This window comes from Argopecten irradians, chromosome 3 (genome assembly GCF_041381155.1).
Source record: "Argopecten irradians isolate NY chromosome 3, Ai_NY, whole genome shotgun sequence".
Lineage (NCBI taxonomy): Eukaryota > Metazoa > Mollusca > Bivalvia > Pectinida > Pectinidae > Argopecten > Argopecten irradians.
Window position 1 is genome coordinate 42245781 of NC_091136.1, and position 27156 is coordinate 42272936.

At 33.2% G+C, this 27156-nt stretch overlaps 1 protein-coding gene across 9 annotated transcripts in view; it reads left to right on the forward strand.

The window, feature by feature from the left end:
- The window catches only part of LOC138318649 (sodium channel protein para-like), a 126280-nt gene that overhangs the window by 91735 nt on the left and 7389 nt on the right, over window positions 1-27156 (forward strand). For 4 of the 9 annotated variants that reach the window (XM_069261214.1, XM_069261215.1, XM_069261216.1 and 1 more), the window contains 25 exons: window positions 671-752; window positions 1197-1325; window positions 2163-2254; window positions 2756-2956; window positions 3279-3342; window positions 3909-4053; window positions 4835-4984; window positions 5465-5656; window positions 6513-6944; window positions 8360-8455; window positions 12860-12944; window positions 13093-13143; window positions 13486-13730; window positions 14051-14224; window positions 14931-15290; window positions 15813-15931; window positions 16443-16660; window positions 19323-19360; window positions 21018-21374; window positions 21976-22149; window positions 22527-22649; window positions 22863-23129; window positions 23490-23543; window positions 23923-24060; window positions 24323-24430. In XM_069261214.1, the coding sequence (XP_069117315.1) occupies window positions 671-752; window positions 1197-1325; window positions 2163-2254; window positions 2756-2956; window positions 3279-3342; window positions 3909-4053; window positions 4835-4984; window positions 5465-5656; window positions 6513-6944; window positions 8360-8455; window positions 12860-12944; window positions 13093-13143; window positions 13486-13730; window positions 14051-14224; window positions 14931-15290; window positions 15813-15931; window positions 16443-16660; window positions 19323-19360; window positions 21018-21374; window positions 21976-22149; window positions 22527-22649; window positions 22863-23129; window positions 23490-23543; window positions 23923-24060; window positions 24323-24430 (4094 nt within the window). Of the gene's footprint in view, window positions 1-670; window positions 753-1196; window positions 1326-2162; window positions 2255-2755; window positions 2957-3278; window positions 3343-3908; window positions 4054-4834; window positions 4985-5464; window positions 5657-6512; window positions 6945-8359; window positions 8456-12859; window positions 12945-13092; window positions 13144-13485; window positions 13731-14050; window positions 14225-14930; window positions 15291-15812; window positions 15932-16442; window positions 16661-19322; window positions 19361-21017; window positions 21375-21975; window positions 22150-22526; window positions 22650-22862; window positions 23130-23489; window positions 23544-23922; window positions 24061-24322; window positions 24431-24609; window positions 24718-27156 lie in introns of all 9 variants that reach the window. The other 5 variants (XM_069261217.1, XM_069261218.1, XM_069261219.1 and 2 more) reach the window with 5 other exon arrangements.

Here is a 27156-nt window from a genome sequence, read left to right on the forward strand (position 1 = left end):
GTGTGAATGTAGGTAAAAATAAATTGTGATCAGACGGAACCTAAAAGGACAGGCCTGTTTTCTTCACTAACTTAATTGAAAACTTTTAAGAGACATTGATCGGTTTTTGATAGGTGTTTAATGTACAAAAGAAAGTGTCATATCAGTGATATTGTTTTGGGGGATTTGATAATTAAATGCCATGGGTATAAAACTATTAATTAAATACGTTAAAATTATAAAGTCTTGATGATAATTGTTAATTATTTTTATTTTTTAGCCTTATAATTATCAAATGTAAAAATAAATTGGTGCACAACGATATATAATTTGATAATGTGAAATTAAGGCATTGTTGTAAAATGTATATGAATGTTTTAGACACTTGTCACGTGACTATTTTGGCTGTTTATTACCCATTCTTATTTTACAGAACGTGTAATCACATAGATAAGTATTGAGAATATCGATGTGGAACTAATAAGCAATATATTTCAATCGAAATTGCAACACGATACAGATTTACACGAATGTCCCTTTTTAAATTTTGTAAGTGAATCCTTTTTTCCATGCAAACTATTATAGTATTTAATTTCAACGCCTTCTTTTGTACGTGACGGTTGGTCGTGAAAGAAAAGAAGAAAACAATAGAAAACAATGAAATCATATTTTGAATCCTTAACACAATGTACTTGCTTCAACCTCTGTGTTATTCTCACCATCATCGTCAACTGTGTATTTATGGCTATGAACGGAAGTTTTCCCACCATGGAGTAAGTTACTATATCTTGTTGTCAAATGTAACAATGCTCTAAAATATAGTATCAATGCTATGTAACTATAATCTAACATATTTTTGTCAATGACATCAAACAAAAGTCAACTGTCTGTTAAAAAAGTCCAATAATATATGATAAAACATGTATGCTTAAATACCATGTTCTAAATATCATAATTGTTACTTATAAGATCACTTGTTTTTGTGTGTATGTCTTTGTTACCAGAAAGTTCCACTACTTCGATTATACATAACGAAAGTATGTTTGTCTTATCTAAGATTTACCCAACACGAAAGAAAACTTGATAAATAGTCATGATTAGCGAAACGTAACTGTTTATCACAAATTAAGTGATTGATTTAACCAAACGGTAATTCAGATTTGAAATTTGGATTAAAACAGAAATTACGTTATGAATAATCATTTCATCTTTAACAGAAAAATCTTCACTGTGATCTACACCATTGAAGCGATTGTGAAGATCCTCTCCCGAGGGTACATCATGACCGATTTCACATATCTACGAGATCCCTGGAACTGGCTAGATTTCTCAGTAATATCTTTGGCGTAAGTATTGGTTTTTTGATTATTTCTATAAATGCACGTGAATTTATGTTTGAGATAGTACATTGTACAATGCATGAGCATAATTGTTGTACATAGAGAATAATGATTAGTGTGTAAAATAGTAAATTTATATTGGTGAGGGTAGGAGAAAGATAAAAGTTGCGAGCATTCAGTCAACCAGTTAGGTTCTTTCTGAGCCAAGCTTAAACACACTTGACATATAATCTGTTCTGATTTTAATACACACAGTTACACTATACCAACGGTGTTTAAATATATCGCCTTCTAAACATATGTCTTTGACCTCAAATCTCCTTGATTTTTCTATGGCGCGTGGAACGTTTATTTCTCGGGAACATAGGGACATATTGTTAAGTCTGTTAACAGTCATGTATATACTGCTGTATTCGCTATTTCTTCAAAATAAAAAAGAAGACTTTTCTATACACTAGTAAGCCGCTGTGTTGACGAAATGCCTAATATGTCTTATTAAAGAAACGAAGTATAGTATGTAATGTCGTAGTTCAGGGGAACAAACATTCAACACAACTGACATTAATGTCAAACGTCTCCACGACACTTTGTATTTCTTTAGTTTAAGGTTATTCGACAGCAGCATACTATAAAAACCAAGATTTGCGTACGATTGTCTCTCGCGAATTTTGCGATCAATGCCAATTGTCTTCACGAATTCATTTCTATTTTAGTTATATTTAAAGGTATTAAAATTCAACTTTAATTAAAACGGAAATCACAGAATTAAGTAGATACGATAACAGTTGATTTACAGTAAATTATTTAATTTTAATCTTGATTCTTATGGTTTTTTTCCTACAGATATATCACGATCTTTGTCGAGTTAGGAAATCTCTCAGCTCTTAGAACCTTTAGGGTATTACGAGCACTGAAAACCGTAGCTGTAATACCAGGTGAGATCATCTTTAGTACACAAACTGTATTTTGAACATGTGACCCTTGGAAAATGCTCAACTTTATCTGAGAGCGTTATAAAGAAATATACATGTAATATATAGTTTTCTATATAGACATATTAAGTTTGTGTTAAATATATTTTTTTTCTGCATCGGATTGAAATTGTCTTTAATTTAAATCAACTTGATCATATAATAAAGTCAAATTAAATTGAAAAAAAACCTCGATTTTCAAAAAAATTATTCGAAATATCCTATTTTTTTAGTTTTTAGTCCATTCGTTATGCAACGGAATTTATGAGAAACTTTCTTTTAAATGAAACAATGTTTATTATTGAGTGAGTCTGTCACTTACCATCACCATCAGATGACATAACAATTGATACCAGGAAGTGCAGAGGTACTTAATACTATGTATTTATAACGAAGCCTCAAATCACGGCCATTGCTTTACTGAATATGTACAATGATAAAAAAGTAGATTCGACTTCTATCCAGGGTTGAAAACCATTGTGGGTGCCTTACTGGAGGCCGTACGGCGGCTACGTGACGTCATGATTCTGACTGTATTTATGCTGTCAATCTTTGCCTTGATTGGGATGCAGATGTATATGGGGGCACTACGCAGTAAGTGTGTCCTCAATACGGACAACCCAAACATGACTGACGAAGAATACTTCGACCACATCTGGGACAGAAGTAAGTTTGCATGCTATAAAGAAGGGTACTATTACGCTAATTACGCGAAAGTCTTATTAGTTTAAGAATATCCCGCCCATGCGCAATATTTTGTGTATAAATGAAAATATGTTGCAGAAAGTTTACAACCATATTTATAACAAACAAGAACAGAAAAGGGAATTGACAGATGAATATAAGGGGACTGAACTTCAATAGAAATGAAAAGTTGTGTGTATTGTTTTGTGTAATATCAGTAGATTTTAAAATATTAATCTTCATTATTTAACAAATGATGTCGAATCGACGATCAGATTTTAAGATCCTAATTTGCTGTACGTAGGTAACTGGTACCCACAAGAACAGTTTTCGGAGCCACTTCTTTGTGGAAACTCGACAGGAGCGGGGTAAGTTCAATATTTATGCTATTTCCCAACCTCAATAATGATATTGCGCCTAAATTTGAACATGCTGTTATGTCTTTTCACTAACAACAACCACGATCAGCAACGATGCTGAAAACATTAACAGTGTAATTCAAAAATGTTTCAAACGAAATCTAGGCATTAAGTATTTTAGAGAATTTTAGCAGATTATAATGTCCTTTTATTTCAGAAGATATATCCCTGAGTTATATATAATACAGCAATATTAGCACATCGCAGACAGTGTTTCATTTCTCATTAATGGTAAACTCTTATGAGGTTGTCTCAGTATTTCAATACACATAGAAACTATCTAGGAACCATACAAGTGTTTTATTATTAATTTTGCTATCTGTAGATATTTTCAAGAATACAACAGCTGGCTATTTAATCGTACAACAATATTGAGCGTTTCATATAAACTGCCCAGAGAACGTTTTTATTTTTCATTATGAAATAGTTGTTTTTGTGCTAATAGCCTATAGAACATATCTCAATATCCACACCTGTACTCTGCCATTAAAGATCGACGGACTTTGTTATTGTAGAGATTGTCCAGACAACTTCACGTGTATTCCCGAACTACATTCCAATCCAAACTACAACTACACTAGTTTTGATCATTTTGGAGTGGCTCTTCTCTGTGCCTTCCGTCTGATGACACAGGATTACTGGGAAAATCTCTACATGCTGGTATGGCCATTTAGAACACGGGTTATTAGAACATTAAAGGATTTTTGAGAAATAGATAATTTCATCCAATGTTAAAAAAATTGTCTGGTCAGCGAACGGCTTGACGAGTACCGACCAATCAAGTTCTTTCTACTTTGTGCATCCATATCTATGATTTTTTTTTCTCCCATGCTTAAATTGGTGGCGTCTCGTAATTATTTTACACGTAAAAGCTGCCTTTTTCGTTCCCAGGATAAAAAATCTTGCGAATTTTTGGAGAATTAACTTGTCTTTAACGCGATCAGCTGAGCGTTAAACTTGTAACTGTGATATTTGGGGTTTAATACCTATTCATTGGTATTTAAATAAAAAACATGAGGAAACAAATCCAATATTTTTTTGTGTTTTTAAAGTAACGTTATAACACAATGTATCTACAGGCTGTTTTTAGAACATGAAAGAAAGGTAAATACTATACCATAAATAATTGACTTTCTCACTAGATCCTATTTAGGTACTCGAAGATATACTTATAGATGCATAGAATAAGGCACCATAATACAGTTGGCAAGGACTTGACGTTATCAAAATAAGACTGATATATCAATATATCAAAGCACATATTTTAATCATCCTATCTATGACGGAATAATGATATTCTAAGATTAAAATATAACATTTTAATTTGGTACTAAATTATGAACAAGATTTGTTTCCTTGATTTCATTGTTCTTTGGATATCACCGTTTTCCTTGATTCTTTGTTTTGAAGACTTATTCTAATTATCTCTATCCCTCCACAGGTTCTACGTGCGAATGGTCCTTGGAACTGTCTGTACTTTATTATCGTCATCCTGCTCGGTTCGTTCTATCTAGTCAATCTGATCCTCGCTATCGTCGCCATGTCATACGATGAACAACAGAAGCAGGACAAAGCAGACGAGGAAAACGAAGTAAGCGATATGTTTATTGATATGTATTGGATATATTGAGAGATGTTTGATCTAGTCAAGGGTTCAATTTCGCGATTCCTACTGTTTATCTTAAGGTATAGGAAGAAATACATGCTGCTGAATGCTAATCGAGTATGGAGTGTGTTTCCCAGGCGTATGAAAAAAGAGGTTCACATAGAAAAGACCGATGATGTGCTTTACCAATTATAGATAAGAATAGAAAGGCTATTCAGAGCAATCATCTATCAGAAAAATAGAGAATTCAAAATGCTGAAACGGACTTTAACATGTAACTAATTTTGTTTGGTTAAAATAGCATAATAATATAATCTTCCTTTGCGAAACCTTTTATCATTGTCCCCTTAGTATACTCTCGTACCTTTAATCCTCAAATCACTGTATTGTTTCCATAACAATAAGCAAATTGTAGTTCAGTCAAAGACAAATTAAAATGTTTCCTTGATTTTTTGTAATTTCAAGGCGATTGAACTGGCAATGAATTCACCAGAACCACACATGCGGACAATAACAGTTGTGGTTCCTCCGGGAATGACTAGAAGCCCAACCGGATCCAATCTTAGTTTACCGCCATATAACGGTAAAGACAAGGAAACAGCAAGTATCCAGTCAGAAAAGCCATCAGAGGATCACGCCCATCATCCGACCGTAAAGGTACGTCACACACATTTCCATTTTCATTTTTTTTACACTTTCGGCTTCTTGTGCATTATTTCCAGGTGTATATGCTTACGCTTTCACCTTTGGGCGCTCTTACGTTCTTGGTCGTGACCTTGAAGACTGGGATGTCACATTTAACGACAGAAAAAACCCGCTTTAGAAATCAAATCTATGTCATGTTTTAATTATAGCTTTTTGCTATATTGCATGTGTTTTAAGTGATGATTCCAGGTTACTTGCCCGCCCCCTTCCAGTCGCTGCAGTGTTGCAGCTACTCCAGATTGTCATGCATGCGCTTGCTTCAACTTGAATTGAGTTGGCGCAGTATGTTTCCCTTTATAGTTTTGCAGAATGTTGCTTAAGAGCAGACGCTGGTTCTGAAACATTGGAATGTCTCTATCTGAGACATAAAATATAATATTTATTGTTCGAAATAGTATCACAATTTACATAATATACAGAATCAAGTCGATCCATCTGTTGTTTCAATAAAGATAAGATTTCCCCATACATACATTTAACATTACAGAAAAAGTAAACACAACTTATGTACTTTAGATGAATAAGATTTTAGAGACAGTTTTGATTGTATGACTTAATAAAATCGTCTAAATTTGTAAATGAAGAATCGAAAATTATTCCCCAGAATTTTAGAGTTCAAGTTCAATAACATAATATTTTATCAGTGAACAACAGTTGCATTGGGAAAATGAGAAATGAGGGAGCATGTAAACAAATGAGTGGAGTTGACGTGATTGTATTGTTTGTAACCTTTGACCCTGGCATCCCTACCATGCACCTTTAACATTTTCGTTGCCTTGGATACTAAGCTTCCTTCTCCCTTTTTCAGCCGAGCTTCAGTCTACCAGGCTCCCCGTTTAATAGTCGAGGCAAGAAGAAACCTAAGCTTGGTTCGCAAAACGCTGATCGCCAACCCCTTGTGCCGCCTTATTTGGAAATATTCTTGCCCTTTGCTGATGAATCTAATGCAGTAACACCCTCTTCAGACGAGATGTATAATGTAGATACTTTAAAAAAATACTTAACTAATGACCACGGAAGAAGAAGTTTGGCATCACTAGGAATGAGAAACGATGGACGTCCTTCCTCACGACGAAATAGCGTCGCTTCTCTTCTTAGTCGTGCCTCTCATGGCAGTCGGCGTTCACAACCTTCCAACAAGACGCCAAGTAAATTAGAAGTTCTTACACGAACCATGAGCAAGCACAAAAGCCAGCATCTTACGCCAGAGGTATATGTAGACAGATGTAAATCTGATGATGTAAGTGTTAGTTATAAGACAGACGGCATGCTCCTGACACGTGGTGAAGGTCACGCTCTACTACTTCTACTGACGTCATTGAAACCTAAAACAAATCGTTCAAAATGGCGGAAACTATTAATTCAGTGAATTATGTTTTTTACTGTACAATATGTTCTTGTTAGATTGAACAAAATATAAAAAACAAAACACAAAAAGTATAGCCATACTGTTGCAATCATTTATAATGTTATTGAAAGCCAATATCAGTTTTGAACGGTTCTTAACTAGGTCAATGAATTTTCTATCAACCAAATATTACTAAACAGAGGTTGCATATTTTTGATATCACAATCATTCATGACTTTTATTATTCATTAATACACCAAACGTGGATATATTCACCCAATCACTAATTACTTAATACCACTTCATTGTTCACAAATTCTACGTTCCCTCTTTTCGTTACATTGTATGTAGTGAACTGATCTTATAATCTGGTATTACATGTGATAAAATTAAACAATACACATGCATTACGAAAGATGGAGTTGACCACATCACACACAGTGGAACAATACATGATAACTTGTCATGCTTCACGTGGTTACGTGGTTTTGTCGCATGCTTTGTATAATATCATGCTTTGTATAAACCCAATATCATGCTTTGTATAATATCATGCTTTGCAATTTGACGCTATTGTAACAAGCTTTATATCGTACTGTAATCATTTCGTTTCTTTTATCTTCTCTAACACTTAACAATATAAATAAATTTCCGCCGTCTCTTAATTTTGCCTAGAGAATTAGATACGTGTATGCCCATTTTCAAGATTTCTTAAACGTTGACAAAAATCATGTTATAAAACATAAGATTGGTTCATTTTTCTAATATCTGGTCGTGTTACTGCCGTTGAACCCTATCTTTGAACGCCGAAAGTGGACTGTTAGCTAACACACTGACCAATACTTAATATAAACAAACTAATTTGGGTGCTTTTGTAATAAAAAGAAAAAAACTCGCTGTGTTTTTTTGCTTCAATGGTAACCTAGTACATTACATACATTAGTCTGGTGATGGAATTAATCAATTTATAAACATTTTTCTTACACATTTTAAACATCATGCTAACCATTAAACACATTTATTTATCGAATAATTTGGAAAGGAAATGTTATGAAAAATTGATGATATGATAATTGAGAAAACGTTATTAAGAAAGTATTAATGCGTTTCTGTGATATTTAAAAACAACTATGTATTTGATAAGTAATTTATACATATATATACTGCATATATACATATAATCCTATCAGGTATGATCGTATACATTGATAAGTTATGTCTATACATACATGCACTGGAAAGCTTTACCTAGGTCGTCTGAGATTCAGTAATAGAATTTGAAATAAAGCCGAGTGAATTTTGAACAGGTTCTCTATGCTAGGTGTGAACTTGAAGATGATCAATCTTGGGAACTAAATGATAAACCGCAGCACAGGTTATACCTCTCCCAACCAACAATCCAGGTAATGATATAATGTATTACTAATAAACAACCAATTAATAAGCTATTAAAATTGGAGAATCTTACTAACCAATTAAATTGTCGACAATATGTTTTTTGTTGGTGTTTTTAGAATAAGATAGCAATAACTTTATTAAAGTTTATTTATTCAATTTAGCAGAGCAAACGTAAATGTAGGTTTAAGCCAGAAAGAGACGTTTACGCCAAATGCATGAAAAGAATATATTTCCAACTGCGTTTATCGCCGAGGATTGCAGATTATGGATACTTTTATTGGGGTGGGGTAATAGTATAGATAATAGCCATACTATCCATTAACAACATAACAATAATGTATTATAAGAAAAAAAAACATTTTTTAATATTGAATTAGCAAACATCGATCATTATGAAGTGATATATAAGTGAATAATTTATATCTTTTATGTGAAACTGGAATGCTTAATATATTTATTTGATTGAGTGAACTTCGGGTTGAAAATTATTTGCTTTAAAAATTCGTAACTCATTTATATGGCAACATTTTGTTCTTATTTTTTCAATGACTAATTTCTTTTACCACCTGTATAAGCTTGTATTGTTTCGTGTTAAACTACGGTTTCATTGAACATCTTGTTGACAGTTTTCATGGTTCACTGTCGTTGACGATTATTGTTTAAAATCACACTTATTCCGTACCCTGTAATGGTTTTAGTATTAAAATCACTCTGATTCCGTACCCTATAATGGACAGCTTAATGTTTTAGTATTAACATCACACTGATTCCGTCACCTATAATGGACAGTTTGTTGTTTTAGTATTAAAATCCCACTGATTCCGTACCCTGTAATAGAGAGTTTGTTGTTTTAGTATTAAATAACACTGATTCCGTACCCTATAATGGACAGCTTAATGTTTTAGTATTAAAATCACACTGATTCCGTACCCTATAATGGACAGCTTAATGTTTTAGTATTAAAATCACACTGATTCCGTACCCTATAATGGACAGCTTAATGTTTTAGTATTAAAATCACACTGATTCCGTACCCTATAATGGACAGCTTAATGTTTTAGTATTAAAATCCCACTGATTCCGTACCCTGTAATAGAGAGTTTGTTGTTTTAGTATTAAATCACACTGATTCCGTACCCTATAATGGACAGCTTAATGTTTTAGTGTTAAAATCACACTGATTCCGTACCCTATAATGGACAGCTTAATGTTTTAGTATTAAAATCACACTGATTCCGTACCCTATAATGGACAGCTTAATGTTTTAGTATTAAAATCACACTGATTCCGTACCCTATAATGGACAGCTTAATGTTTTAGTATTAAAATCACACTGATTCCGTACCCTGTAATGGACAGTTTGTTGTTTTAGTATTAAAATCACACTGATTCCGTACCCTATAATGGACAGCTTAATGTTTTAGTATTAAAATCACACTGATTCCGTCACCTATAATGGACAGCTTAATGTTTTAGTATTAAAATCACACTGATTCCGTACCCTGTAATAGACAGTTTGATGTTTTAGTATTAAAATCCCACTGATTCCGTACCCTGTTATAGAGAGTTTGTTGTTTTAGTATTAAATCACACTGATTCCGTACCCTATAATGGACAGCTTAATGTTTTAGTATTAAAATCACACTGATTCCGTACCCTATAATGGACAGCTTAATGTTTTAGTATTAAAATCACACTGATTCCGTACCCTATAACGGACAGCTTAATGTTTTAGTATTAAAATCACACTTATTCCGTACCCTATAATGGACAGCTTAATGTTTTAGTATTAAAATCACACTGATTCCGTACCCTATAATGGACAGCTTAATGTTTTAGTATTAAAATCACACTGATTCCGTACCCTGTAATGGACAGTTTGTTGTTTTAGTATTAAAATCACACTGATTCCGTACCCTATAATGGACAGCTTAAAGTTTTAGTATTAAAATCACACTGATTCCGTACCCTATAATGGACAGCTTAATGTTTTAGTATTAAAATCACACTGATTCTGTACCCTGTAATGGACAGTTTGTTGTTTTAGTATTAAAATCACACTGATTCCGTACCCTATAATGGACAGCTTATTGTTTTAGTATTAAAATCACACTGATTCCGTCACCTATAATGGACAGTTTGTTGTTTTTGTATTAAAATCCCACTGATTCCGTATTCTGCCATGGACAGTTTGTTGTAGTAGTATTAAAATCCCACTGATTCCGTACCCTGTAATAGAGAGTTTGTTGTTTTAGTATTAAAATCACACTGATTCCGTATCCTGTAATAGAGAGTTTGTTGTTTTAGTATTAAATCACACTGATTCCGTACCCTGTAATGAACAGTTTGATGTTTTAGTATTAAAATCCCACTGATTCCGTATCCTGTAATAGAGAGTTTGTTGTTTTAGTATTAAAATCACACTGATTCCGTGTCCTGTAATAGACAGTTTGTTGTTTTAGTTTTAAAATCACACTGATTCCGTATCCTGTAATAGACAGTTTGTTGTTTTAGTATTAAAATCACACTGATATCGTATCCTGTAATAGACAGTTTGTTGTTTTAGTATTAAAATAGCACTGATTCCGTACCCGGTAATAGACAGTTTGTTGTTTTAGTATTAAAATAGCACTGATTCCGTACCCGGTAATAGACAGTTTGTTGTTTTAGGATTAAAATAGCACTGATTCCGTACCCGGTAATAGACAGTTTGTTGTTTTAGGATTAAAATAGCACTGATTCCGTACCCGGTAATAGACAGTTTGTTGTTTTAGGATTAAAATAGCACTGATTCCGTACCCGGTAATAGACAGTTTTTTGTTATAATATTGATATCACACTGATTTCGTACCCTGTAATAGACAGTTTGCGATGGTCAGTTATTTTTATTCATGCATGTTTAGATTGTTTTATAATCGTTTATCTTCTTTGATTAACATTTCAAGTTCACTGTAGGTATTTGTGTTGTATGTACACAACTCTCATAAACGCCTTGTTTTTGCAATATTTTTGAACTATTAATACGAATATGGGAACTCATTACTTAAGCCATAGTTGTTATTAACAGAAAAAAACCAACAACTTTACCCGTTCTAGAAAGAAATGAGGCCAGTATTGATGGAGAGGGGTAATGATTTATGCAAATCTTTGAGATGTTTAATATCTGTTTTATGAAGAAGGGAAGTAACTCTAAAATTGAAAGCCTTAAATGTACCTCTTCAATACAGATACACTATGTCAGTCATTTTATTTCGTTCAAGAATTTTTTTCTCAAAATATTATGGTAATTATTACGAGATTTTTTTTGTTTCATTATGTTACCGGGGAATAGTTTAAGCATATATCAATAATATTTAATAAATGTTTGTTATCCGGCTAATTACCTAGTGTAAATTACCAATTTCAACCTTACATCCTATTCTGGTAAAATCATCCCCACATAATGTACTAGCTTACCTTAGTGTAATATCAAAATTAGTGTATCACCGTCAATACCACATTAGTTGATTGTTTTATAATTTATGTATTCACTTACAATAGAATGTGGCTGAACTGTTGCTTCTGTCGCTGGGTGTTGTGGTCGTATTCTTTATAGAGAAATTACAATCAGTACCCGGCCATATACATACACAAATCTTACATTTAAATAAAGTTCAATGACGTAACTCAAAAGTAGAAAGAAAATTACATTTATATCTAAGTTATAAAAAACACTTACATTTGACATCATTAACAAATCACATAAAAATAATTGATTGCATCTTTAAAAAATCCTCTTCTTCCCCATGACCAAATGTTTTAAGGCATATACCATTTTTTCCAAAAAAGAATATTTTATTTAATATACATGTAAATAACAATATATATTCCTTTCGTAGAAACATTTCCATGTTTCATAATTTTATTTTTAAACAAGCGTACATCACTCTCTCTTTATTACAAATTATTTATCCACATCCGTTTAAATGAAATCAATATCATGTAGTTAATTTACTTAATGTTATTAGTATTTTTTAGTTATTTTTTTTACTCGAACAAAAATAGATATCAGGGAGACAATTCTTTGTGAAAATAAATATAGAAGGGAGACAACTCCATTTCACTTTAATTTTAATTGAAATTTATTTACCTACCTCTGGGTTGCAGGTTTTAAGGTACATGGCATACCGACCGACGCTCAGTGTTTTCATCAAATATTTATGCTCATTCAAATAACTGTAATTTCCCGTTAACTGATACACCCAGGAGCCCACACACAACTGTTACCACTGGCTACTATTCACGTTTAGTAACAATATAACCATAATACCTTTACCGCAACATTCCATCATTCTAAAGTCACAGATATAGTCAACTATCTACCTGATCAAAATGCACATGAGTACACATTATCAATTCTTTCATTGAAGGGATCCCAGTCGGATCGTGAGGGTGAAAAGAAAAGTCATCCAAATTCTTGCCGCACCCCTAGTGTCCCGGATGTAGACATGAAAGGTAATGGTTGTGTCTTCTTTCTGTTTAACTATTAAGTTAAGTACACGATTCGTTAGACCTATCCAATGAACATTACTTTTTCTTTATATATATGTCGATAGCTTACGAAATTTAGCCCTAAACAGTAAAATTTGTCGTTTTCTTTCAGACGTGACAGTTATCCGTGAGCTATTGGAAACTGCTTCCGGTCATCGTGGAAGTAAGTTGTACATTAAATATTGCCAGGCTGTGCATTCAATTACAAATCTAGTTATGATATTTCCCTTTTTACTCTGATATTTATATTTCAATGCTAGACATAGCTTAACTCATTCATAACCATCCTTGTTCCATTTTTGGATTTTATATAAGGGGAGGCATGACTAGTGTCGTTAATGATGCGTGTAAACGATCATCTGGACAACCTGGTTCTATTCACCTTAACGATCTTACCTTACTGGTGTACATTTCTGTTTTGTTTCCTCACATTGTTTAAAGCCTCGTTTTATACCAAAATGTGTTGTTTTGTTCTTATGGGAGGAAGTTTTGTAATTCCGCACAGGCTTTATGAGTAGTGACCTTGGCGAGCCAGTGATTCCCTTGAAGGACAGACTTTACCTGAAGTTCTGCAGTTGGACCTGCTGTCCCTGTTGGGTAATGTTCCAGAAAGGTATTGCCTGGTTCATCTTAGACGCCTTTGTAGATCTGTTCATCACCATCTGCATCCTTGTCAACACTGCTTTCATGGCTTTGGACCAGTACGGGATGTCAAAATCCTTAGCCAATACCTTGACAAATGGCAACTATGTAAGCTTTATACGATTTGTTTAATGTTTGAGTAGTTTGTGTATACCTGTACTTTATTTCTTTACTATAAAATATACTGATACAAAACTGTACGCATTGAAGCCGCTTATCAGTATAAATTGAATATATGTTATACAATAATCACGAAATTATGTTCTTATTTTGCCCGACGTCTGTTTAACCTGTATTAGCACAAAAGCCACTGTCTTATCAAATATCCCATGCAATGTTATTTAATGATTCCACAACATGAAAAAGTATTTAAAATAAATCATATGCATTAAGAACTCTAATCAAAACAATGTACTTGGTATTTGTAGGTGTTCACGGCTATCTTTGCTACTGAGGCCTTCCTCAAGGTGATCGCTTTAGGTCCCGTGGTGTATCTGAAGGACAGATGGAATTGTTTTGACGGCATTATTGTATTCCTTAGCTTTTTGGAGCTGGCTCTGGATGGTGTATCTGGACTCTCTGTACTCCGTAGTTTTAGATTAGTAAGTCTCACAATTCTGTAATTGACAGTTCGAAAAAATAAATAAATAGATTATAATTATTTTTGATGTACACTAATCATTTATTCTTGATTAACTTAATTAAATACAAATCTTAACCGAAATTAAGGATTTATCGGTTATCAATAAATTTACAGAAATAATGTTTACAATTTTCATATTTTAAGAGAAAACAATTAATGCTTTGATGGCACATTCACAAGTTTGTAATTAGAAAGAAAGAAGGAAACGTGCAATGCTTTGCATAAATGCAAATGTGCTTAATTTATCTTTAGAAAATAAATATATGTTATTTTCACAATATTCAAATACGCTAAAATATCAGGTAAACGACTTTGTTTAACAGATGTCACTGTCTACTGAACGAAATCATAATATATGTTAAAAATAATTAAATTCATTTTAGAATAATGTTAACCGCTTTTATTTTCAACATATATCATATATTTGCGATTACATAAATTCGAGATAAAAGGCTCGTACCGATAATCGTGCATTCCTATATATATATTTGATAAAATTATTCGTGAAAAATTTGAATTCGCGTTAGAGCTCCCTCTCTCGCGAAATTACGCCAAAATACATATCTCTTGAAAAAAGAGTGGTTTACAGTATCTTGTTGTCAAGATGTTGCGACAAACGTTACTAACAGTTACATGTGTAAAATTGTGTTTCCTTTCATTGCCAGTTGCGTGTGTTCAAGCTTGCCAAATCCTGGCCTACACTGAATATGTTGATAAGCATTGTGGCTAAGACAGTAGGTACGCTGGGAAACCTAACCTTTGTCCTCGGCATCGTCGTGTTCATTTTCGCCGTGATGGGACAACAGCTGTTCTCCAACTCCTACAAGGATGCATACGGCGAGAATGGAACTTACGCCGCGGAGCCCTACCCGAGATGGAATTTTGATGATTTTTTACACTCCTTCATGATTGTATTTAGAGTGTTGTGTGGAGAATGGATAGAATCAATGTGGGGATGTCGACGTGTAGCTGGGATACATTGTATACCGTTCTTCCTCATGACCATGGTGTTAGGCAATTTAGTTGTAAGTGGCGAAGTTATATAAACATTTCCATTATAGTCCTATTCTCTCTTTAAGTAATCCACACACAAAAAAAATGAAATATTCAGAAACTTTTGAAGCAGAATTTCAATATTAAAAAAATACTAATCAATTCAAATACAGTAAGACACGGTTATGACGAACCTCTTCGTTCAAAACATAGTTGTTTCTTATATACATATTACACATACCTTTTATGGACCTGACGGAGGTAAAACCTTTAATTCATTGTATGTGTGCGTTATAAACGTATTTTGCTGAAGAAAAAACAATGGCCGATGGAAAGCAAACAGAAATTGGTAAATGTACTATTAAAACTTTTGAAAAAAAAATCAATAACTTTATCTATATTCTCGGAGATGGTTTGAAACGTATGTATTCAATTCTTGTGTTGTTATCATACTAGTTACATATGAAGGGGATGTCATTGTTATTTTGTTTTTGTTGATGACTTTTTACCAATTTCTTTGAAAAAAAGTATCTATTTCATTCCTTTTTTTGTAGGTACTGAACCTGTTTCTTGCTTGTTTGTTGAGCGCGTTTGGAGCAGACAGTTTACAGGACTCAGGAACCGAGGACGCCGAGCCTAATAAACTCCTGGAGGCGATTGACCGCTTTAAACGGTAAAGATGCACGACACAATGGCTTTACACGTTAAAGATATATATCAAACATTAATGCTTTAAACGGTAGGGATATATATATTACACAAATACATTTTAGTAAAATGACGATGTGCCACAGCTAGACTCTCCAATTCTTTGATTAAAGAATAATAATGAAATCTTAAAACAAAAGTTAATATAATGACATGAAAAACAAATATTAACATTGTAACAGAAATATAGCGATTTTTATGATAAAATATGTTACTGAGGATACGATATACTGATATTTCATTATAAAACTAAAGTGTGTAACAAAAGGGAATTATTAAATATATTAATATATTGTATAATTGTATCCAATGAGAAAACAGTAATGGTGGAATCGTTAAAAAAACTATAATCTATAAATGTTTAAATAATCGACGGTGTGAAATAAAAAAAAGTAATAAAATGATAATTTATAAATGATGTAGTGCATAATGCTAAACCATAAGTATATGTTTTTTTTTCTGAATATCTATTTCAGCTTCGGCGCCTATGTCAAAGTGAATATCATCGTATGCGTGAAGGTGAAAATGCAGCGTAAAAGTAAGCCTCCCATCTTGCCTGTTGTGTCACCGAGTCTATCAAGGGTAGAACTGAATGGAAAAGAGCCGATATCTGATGGACCGACTCCTGTTATCCGTAACGGTAAACTGGAAAAGACTCACGAGCCGCCCACTCCTACCGCCACCAAGCCTACAGGTTCACCCACTCAACTACCTCAAAATATTGTTTATACCGCTCTCAGTCAACATGTTTTAGTAATTTATCTTTCCTCTCTTCTGGTCCGTGCACTCTACTTCCTCAAAATATTGCATTATGTTGCTCTTAAGTCAACATGTTGTAGCATTTTTATCTTTCCTCCCTTCAAGTCCGTGCACTCTACTTCCTCAATATATTGCGTTCAACATATATAAGTGATTTCTGTTCTTCCTTTTGGTCCATGTACTCATCAACCTAAAAAATTGTTTTTATATCGCTTTTAGACAACAGAATAACAGAGATAACAGAATTTCTCCTTTTGATAGAAACATTCTACTTCTCTAAAGTTTGTTCATACTTTTAGTCAGAATTTGAAACTCTTCACGGCAAGTGATTTTTGCGATTTCTGTTCTGACGCACAACACGCGAAAAGAACATTTACAATGTATCACTTAGATTTCTAGATTTAAGAAACCAGAGACTATTGTTGATACCACCCGAATTATGTCAAACTACTTTAAAATGATCTTTCTCCCATTTTCTAACCAAACATGTTTACTTATTTTCCTTTCTTCTAACTTAAAGGTTCACATGAAATTACTTAAAATATTATTAGTATTTCCGTCCTTACCTTAAGCTGCCAAATCAATAACTAAAGATATTGTTGATATTACTTAAGGCATTCTGTCTATCCTCTCTCCGTTATCTCTTATATGTAAAACTACGTCATTTTCTGGTAGTTTTATGTCTTTGCTTATCCCTTTCTCTCTTTCTCTGGTAAAAGCACACGACTCATAGAAATGCTTTAATATTCACGTTTCCTCCTTATTTTTTATTAATTTAAAAAAAAACTGCCTCAAAATACCGTAACATTCCACATAATTTATTTCTTTGCTCTATCTTGTACATACAGACACTGCAAACCTAAAATGACTCCATTTAGCATGTTTTAGAATATATGTCTCTCCCTAAACAAAACAAACACGTAATTGCATCATGCTTTACATCATAGATCACTGCGCATTACACTACGTATTATGTTATTAGTAACTATACTAGAATCTGTTATGTTTTTATCAGTTCATTTGTACACATTGTGGTTGTCTCTGCTTAGCATGGTTTTGTAAATGTCTCTGAATTTGTCCATATCTACCCATTTGAAACGAAAATAATCTTATCCAGTTTCTGGAAACAAAACATACCTTTCTAAATTTCTTATTACAAATATAATCCACATTAATGTCTAGAATATTATTTCATAATAGATATATTGGGTTCTTTTTATCTGTTCGTTTGATTAGATTTAGTGCATTTGCTCAGGTAGTAATAATTATTCTGCATTTGCATATTACAGAGTTATCTGCCTTTACGGGTAGGCATTGATTGTGACGTCATATATTTACAGGCGTAACGTCATACTTTTACGACGTTGTTGCGACTACAAAATAATGACGTCACAATGGACACCTACCCGCAAGGGAGCTAACCCTGTAATATGCTAAGACGAAATAAGGTTATAAAGTCCCAATCGGCATAATCATCTTAACGCGTTTCTTTATAGTTTTGTAGAATTTGATTTTATTGTGTAGAATTGTAAATTTTCAAATCATTCCTTGATAATACAGTTTGTAGTTAAACTTTGACTGATTGTAGTATTCGAGTTGAGTATAATTTAGCAGTGGCTGATCTGGAACAACATTAAAATCAATTGATCAAGGTCTTCGGTTATGCGATTTTTTCTGTAAAGGCTTATAATTTTATCCGGTGCGTTGTTAATTGACAATTTCTCAATACCGGTAATACCAATAACAAAACAAGTGTGAAATCACTTAAACGGGTTTATTAGGATTTTCTTGCGTGACAATATCAGATATGCTCTGATTTTCTGCTAATCTCATTGAATAATACATGATAATGTGAGACTCAATATATACCATATCGACTTAGAAACATAGAGTCAATTTCCCGTTTATGAAATTTATTGCCAAAACGTTGAGTTATTTGGGGTGTCGTCCTATGATAACCATGTTGACATTCGTCCACGAAACTTCATATCTTATATACATATTAAGGACCTTTGATTTGGTCCATATGTTATACCGCCCTTGTAGAATACATAATATGCCCTCGGTCATCATTTAATATATATCGAACCTAATGTGTATTTACAATGAGAATAGAGGAAAATATCCAGTACATATCTAATATTACATGTAATATGATATTTTATCGAAGTATTTTGTTTTCCTAGCTTTTCATTATAACTATATACACATCACTCGAATACTTTCATTACCCGAAGCTTTTCCAAAATTCATATATGTTTAGTCTGCATGCCGATATTTGCATTTACAACAGAAAACTTTTCCACAATGTTGTAAAGTCATCTGCTTGAGTGCTTTTCTATGACAATAACGATCAATTATCTAGAAAATGTTGATACGTTTAATGTTTGTGCTGCTCATCGGAACACATGCAAACGATGCTCAAATCATTGATAAACAAGTATCAAAATATCAACATTTTTCGTTTTTGAAGTATCAATTCAAAATAAGTTACAACGTACACCAAATAGTTATATGCATTTAATCCGAACAAACTGTACAAAACTATAATTGGACACACAGAAGTCTTTATAGTATCTATTTGTTTTGTCTTACAGCTGATAGTGCAACCTTTAGCGTGAAGGACATGGATAAGGTAGGTGAAAAATTGAAAGGTTTCTTAAAAACCAATTATAACTTCAGACAATTTATATCTATGTCCTAACATGAGGTAAAAAAACCAACAAATGTTTGCCGCTGTTTTGCCGTTAACGCGCGGTAATTAGGACGATGGCGGGAAACATTATTCAACCCGCGTTATGAAAATTAACATTTGATTCAAGTAATGAAATTAATTGTTCAGAAGAAGGTGATGATACGTGTATTATTAACGTTGATCTACTACCTTTTGCGGCACTATAAACTTAGCAATATCGTCGTACATTACAACCTTTAAATCATAAGTCGTTTCGAAAAGGTAGAAGGCCTTATTAAATACAAAAAAAATGTAGTTACTGAAACAAAACAATCAGGGTTTCGTTTGGCAACTATAAAAACATAAATTGAATTGGATATTAACTATGATACTGACTTCTCTATAGTGTGAAATGCGGATATGTCAATATAAGGTATGATCCAATTGGCGACTATTCATATTTGGCTAATTAATGGTCACCTAGAGGTCGATAGACGCAATATTTCTATGTTTAGAAACACTCTCGGTCATCATTTTTCTTGACTCAGAAAGGTCCATAATTGATAATTATTACTTTACTAACAATATACACTAAATACAACAGAAACTGTCATATTGTAGTGCTGATGTGCATGCGCGAAAGCCCTAAAATATTATTACCCCTGAATCGTATACATTTGCAGTATCATACTGGTTTAGAGTTATAAGGTGGTTAATCATTGATTTATTTGTAAGCTCAGTGATATTTCACCAATGTATTTAGAGAAAAATAATACTAAGAAATGAATTTATCCTGCAACTGTCCTACATACTGACCGATAACTACTGTCGGGTAAACTTGTGCTTTATCCGTCAATACGAAATGCTTTTTCCGTCAATATGATCACGTGAATTTGTTCCACATTTGACGGAAATTTTTCTAACTTAACCCCGAATTTAACATGAATGAAACGTCATTCAGTCCCGCTAAAAAGTGACGTCACATTCACCGGAATGATGTCATTCTTACGATATCGAAAACCTCGTATGGTGGTGTGGTATATTTCTTGGCTCATGGCAAAGGTATGTATTGTTATGTAATTATTTGGCGGGTAATCATTGTTTTTCAGTATTTTCATATTGTTTCAGTGATATTACATACTGAATAGTATTACCGGTACTGTTTGCGAATGCGCTTATATATTTCCAACGGTAGTACACTCTTATTCGGTTTCGTGAATGTATCTTTTCCTCCGCAAAGAAGCGTCTCGCTTCGAGCGAAACCAAGTAAGAAACTTGCAATTTGCTTTCGTTTTGAATTACATAATGGTTGCAGGATAAACAGAATACATGGTTAGTATATTACAATACAAGTTTTATTTTGGTGCTCGAAATGGAAAGCCGAAATGATTCGGCAAAGCCTCGTCATCTCGGCTTTCCTAAGTCTCTCACCAAAATTAATCTTGTATTTTAAGATACTAACCATGTATTCTCTATTTCTATGCTTTGACAACATGTGTTAATAGATTATCAAATGATGATTTCAAATATATGACCATGAGTTCATGTAACCGAAAATCATTCTTTGAAAATATCTCAAACTAAAGCAATACTCTACTATTTTTCCACGTGTGTCTAGCAATCGGAATCCTCTACTAGACCTGCAAGTCGGGCAACACTGAAAAGTCATAAAGATATGGATGGCAGTTCGTCTGGCTCTTGTTCAACGCTTTCAGAGGATGCGAAGGAGCGCCTCAACATGGTTGATGCTGAGGGAGACCCGGAGATAAATGAGGTTGACGTTGTCTTTGCGAATTATCCAGACGACTGTTGGTGTCAAATAATCCGAAGTCGTTGCCCGTGTTGTATACGATTTGAGAATTCAGATACGGGGAAAAAATGGTGGAGTCTGCGATGTAAGGCGTATGCAATGGTCGAACACAACTACTTTGAGTCTTTTATAATCATCATGATTCTGGCCAGTAGTCTAGCATTGGTAAGACTTTCGTTTATGATCCTGGACAATTGTATGTGTAAGTTTAACATTACTGGTTATGATAATCTTTGCGAATAGTTTTCACGAGTTAGAATCAATTGTTTGATCATGATATTTGCCGATCGCTACGCTAGATACGGCTATCATATAATATTTCGCCAGGAACCTTGACTTCATCAATTTTAGGTCTATGAGATACTGGATAACGAGATTCAAATGTGTCATTAGTATCATGATTTTATCTTAAAAGTTTGAAGTAAAAGTTCAAAAAACTATTTTTGCTTTTCCCCCGACTTTTCTGAAGAGTGATATTATCAAATAAAATATATCATTTAAAACTTAACTCATCTTGCAGCGACTACCCTACTTCCACAAATTGTTCCTACGTAAGCGAGGGGGGAGTCTTAGAGTGGGAGAATTGTTCCTACGTAAGCGAGGGGGGAGTCTTAGAGTGGGAGAAAACCATATTGTTTGGGGAATACCCAAATGCCTGGGGAGGGGATTTGTAACATTCGCACTTTTGTGCCGGCTATGTGAAAGGCAAATGCCATTATCTAATACCTAACATATATTCCAACGTTTATTTTATTCTGCTTAACAGGCAATCGAAGACATCTACCTGCCAGAAAGGCCTATATTGAAAGAAATTTTGTACTATATGGATAAGGTGTTCACCACAGTTTTCATCATTGAGATGTTTATCAAGTGGGTAGCCTTTGGGTACAAGAAATATTTTACAGACGCATGGTGTTGGTTGGACTTCGTGATTGTGCTCGTAAGTACATACAACATTCATTTCAGCCAGTATTGATGTTGATTGTTGTTTATATCATAATAGGTCGGTCTAGTCATGTCATAGGGTCATGTCATAATATAAATATCGTAAAGGAAACGTTTAACAACACTATTATGATGTCACAGATAGTTTTGACGTCATACTCAATACAATATTGTTTCGGTAGACGGAAACGTCTCATCTTAACCGAATTTCTACTGTTTTGTAACATTTATTACATAACAATTACACAACGTTCACTCATTCTTTAGTTTTGAAAATGACGTAGTATTCTCACGTCAGCTGATGACTTCATCTGCGGAGAGATTCCATACAACGCCGATACTTTAACTTCAAATTGTATTGATAAATTCCAGATATCCATCGTGATGTTGGTTGCCGAAACCATGGGGATAGGTGAAGTGGGAGCATTTAAAGCTATGAGAACACTAAGAGCTCTTCGGCCCCTCAGAGCCATCTCAAGATGGGAGGGAATGAGAGTAAGCATACTAATAGATATGTTTTCCTCTTTTTGTTTCATATTCAATCAATGCAAAACACTTTTGTTAAAATGCATTTGTTTATTAACTAAATACTAGATTACAAATTCAAAATTTCATAAATAGTGCAATTCTCACACTGAAAGAAAAAATTAACGTCATGAAAATGTGCTGTACTTAACGATTACTATCAATTGATGTGCATTTTTACAGGTTGTAGTCAACGCTCTGATTAAGGCCATACCTTCCATTTTCAATGTGCTGCTTGTGTGTCTCGTATTCTGGTTGATATTCGGAATAATCGGAGTTCAGTTTTTCTCGGGAAAATTTTTCAAGTGTGTTGACGCTGAAGAAAACAAGGTGTTACCAGAGGAAATTCCAAATAAGACTATGTGTCTGAACACCGAAGGCTATAAATGGATAAATGCCGCAGTGAACTTCGATAATGTTTTAAATGCATACCTAGCCCTATTCCAAGTGGTGAGTACCTTTACAACGCTATTTTGCATTTGAACGTTTCATCGCAAATGTGTTCTTTGCATATTGCCCTTTATCGAGCATTTTCGTATTAATAATATTACTGTTGTGAGATGACATGGGGTGGTACTCCATTTTACCCTCTTATTTGTAAAATGATGATTGAACCGTTACCAGTTTCGATTACCAAGGACATAGATAATCATTTTTGATAATAGTATATATCCATAACTCATGAATAATTTCGGTATATACTTTCTTTCTGCAACTTTTATAATAGCAGTTTTGTAATTCAAATTTCTTAATGGTTTAATATTATAGTGAAAAAATGCCTGTTGATAACGCGTCAATTTCACTTTGTAGGCAACATACAAAGGCTGGACAATAATCATGGATGATGCCATTGACATAACAGGGGTAAGGCATGTGATATGGATACTCCGCTCTTTACATATTTTATATACACGTATATATATAGAGAGAGAAAGGGGAAAGAAGTAATTCTAACAGTGTGGACAAAAGATTGTCGAATTTTCGAGGCGATTTGCCCCTTTGTCAAGACACAAGAAGAACAAATAAAACTACATGTTACATTTTATATTTGTTTTGCCAAAGTTTATGATCATCACATTCATAATTTAACCAAATAAGACTTTCGGACGATAATCGTCAAAATAATTGTCATGGGTTTTTTATTGTGATACTTTTGTCACTGTAACAATTTGTTTTTGTTTTTTTCAGGACGACCATTTTTATGATACCTTTGTCGCTATAATAATTTCTTTTTGTTTTTCAGGACGATAAACAGCCGTTTCGAGAGAACAGCATCTTATATTACCTTTATTTTGTCTTCTTCATTATCTTTGGATCCTTCTTCACTCTTAACTTATTCATAGGTGTTATAATTGAAAACTTTAACCAACAGAAGAAAAAGGTAATGATAATTTTTTTTCTAGATTATATACATAATAACAACATTATGATAACAACACGTATTTCAATTATGATCGTGGTTATTTTTGTTTAATTCTTAAAACTCATGTTTTCTTCTTATCTAAAGTTGATGCTTTTTATTTTGGGTTAACATAACCTTTATTGCTTTGTAAATAAGGTAAGTAATCAAGATTATCAAGGGATGTAACTCTTCACTTTTTTACGTGTTACATCGTCATATATTACCTTCTCCATGTTGATAGGCAGGTGGTTCATTAGAACTCTTCATGACAGAGGATCAGAAGAAATACTACAAAGCAATGAAGAGGATGGCTTCCAAAGCACCCCAGAAATCAATCCCTAGACCAGAAGTCAGTTAAAAGCAAGCATATAATAAACTAAACAGAACCTACTGTCACTCTCCTCGTATCTGGGGCGTTCACTCATCTGCCTCTTTGAGTGTCGTCTAGTGTCTACTGCAATATGCTTGCTTCGCTGGCTTGGTGCATGTGTACTTGTCTTTTCCTAACTTGTACGTATACTTCTGCAGGCTGGTGGGTCGCTCGAGATGTTTATGACTGAGGACCAGAAAAAGTATTACGCGGCCATGAAGAGGATGTCGTCCAAAGCTCCCCAGAAATCCATACCAAAACCATCTGTTAGTCTTAAATAATTCCTCTTTTTTATCTGAATAGATGCACCTTTTCACTATATACCACATTTTAGATTTTTTTTAGATTCATTGTAAATGAAGTAGTTTATTTTCTAATCAAAGATCACAATTTTCTGAATATTACTATTAACCACCTTACTCACGTCAAATTTATGTGCATCTTATCAGAATTTAGAGGATTTTTATCTGTTTTTTTACTAAAGCACAGCACTTAATTCAATAGAATGCCGACATGCTGATTTGAATTTTTACCCCATTTCACCGTATTAAGATTGTTTTTTTCGTTGTCAATTTATTTACTTAATAACGAATTAATATATGGTTGTTGATTTTATTGTAACATATATCATTGTTATGACATTTATGAAAATAACAAGTGTTATTTGCCGTGATATTGGTAGTAAGCATGTTACCCCTTACTGACCTTAAATGGAATTTATATGCGCGCGTGGACGAACTTCAACGCCATTAATTGTGTTCATATCGCCGCATCATATTAATCGTAAGATCATTTTCAGTGCAAGACCTGAAATATAAATATTCTTAAAACTAAATTTCATTCATTCGCACTTAACTTTAATAGAAAAAAAAGTATCATGAACGTGTACAAAATAAAAGTTCAGAAACTAGCCGTATCTTTCAATCTTCACGCAGGTTAAGAAATTACTCTCCTTTGATTCATATGATCCTTGCAATATTTTGACTATGCATTTATTTAGGGTATATTTTAGAGATCCTGGACGGTATCTGGCTATCAACGAAGTATAGCTGTATTACAGCAAGTCCCACCATCCATGCATCGTGTCCACCTAACCTATTATTCCCTTCCTTTATATATAACTGATTTCTGTGATTTGTATGAAAAGAGAATACATTTCTGAATGTTACGGTTATCTACAATTTATTCCATTCTTTTAATCATATTGGTAAAATTTCTCTTTGTTCAATTCAATAGATGTTGAAAGTAATAATGATCTAATTTTGCTTATATCATTTCGCACAGAAAACAGTTACTATACTGTTTGTGATATTTTCCACCTGCACAGCATGATTGTGAGCTTGCATGCCGTACACTACTTTTATTCCATCCTTTCCTGCATGGCACCGTTCCATAATATTCCTAATAAAATGTATGAGGTATTTTATAGCAATCGAATCTGCTATTTACGCAATAGTACATTTATTCACTTACTATATATATATATATATATTTGATTCTATAAACTTAACAGAAGACTAATGAATTTAATATCAACCTCATCAAAAATATTTTCATAAAGATTTTATTATCAGAATGGTGTGTCATGACGTATATACATCTACATAAAAGGAGATACCTCTTTCTTCTAAACAGAGCACACCGTTTCCAGAATACGTTAACGTTCAGCCAGTTTATTCAGTTATTCAATAGTGGGTAGATGAAAACATCGATCAAATGATATGGTAATTATAATAATCTTAAGAAATGAATTTAGAATTAACAGACGGAAATGACAAGTCAGTTAGTGCATCAACTAAAGTTGTCATATAGCAATTGGAAATAAAATAAATTTGTCTCGTTCGCGAATATTTCATAACTTATTTGTTTTCAAGTAAGAATGTATAAGTATTGATTGGGCAGTCTTCGTTATCATGGGAAAATGATGACACGGACATTTGTATTCTCAGTCTTTAGTGTTGCTACAATAACGGGAAAATGTGCCCTATTTTTTTAGCGGTTATATGACAAATCTTGACGTTCTACCTCCCGAAGAGTTCCTGTACCCTATAATTGACGTATTACTATGTCAGCTCTTATCTACCTACCAAACCGCTTAATCATGCTATCAGTTGTGTTTGCTGAATGTCTTAATAAAACCAAAATCAAATAAATATAAAGTAGAATCTTAGTTAAATTGGCATGTTCTTGTTGATATTATCAAAGCTGTGTGATTTTACTGAATTTATCTGCATGCTTCACTGTTTGTTCTTCTTCTAACTGTCCATATCATTTGCATTAATGAATTAATGATACATATTATCTTCAAATATACATTTTTCTATTTAAAAAAAACCGACGTGTTTCTGTTTCTCTATTTCTCTTTTTATGTTACATGTATTATAAATGTATAAAGTTAAAATTGTGAATATTATTTTATCACATGTATTTATTATGAGCGTTGCTGTATAACAAAGGAATTGACTTTTTTTATCTCATACGAATTGTCAATGTATTGAATTTATTTATTATATATGTGCCTTTGTATGTTCAAAAACCTTGCAGGAAGTATCAAGAACGTCTATTTGAAAGACAGATAAATAGATAAATGTTAATGTGTACTTCTTTTAGTAAAATCAATTTATCAGCCATTGATGAGTATTAGTATTATACAGTGAATTTCGTCGTTTTTAGATAAACCCTACTGCATTGTATTTTATGTTATT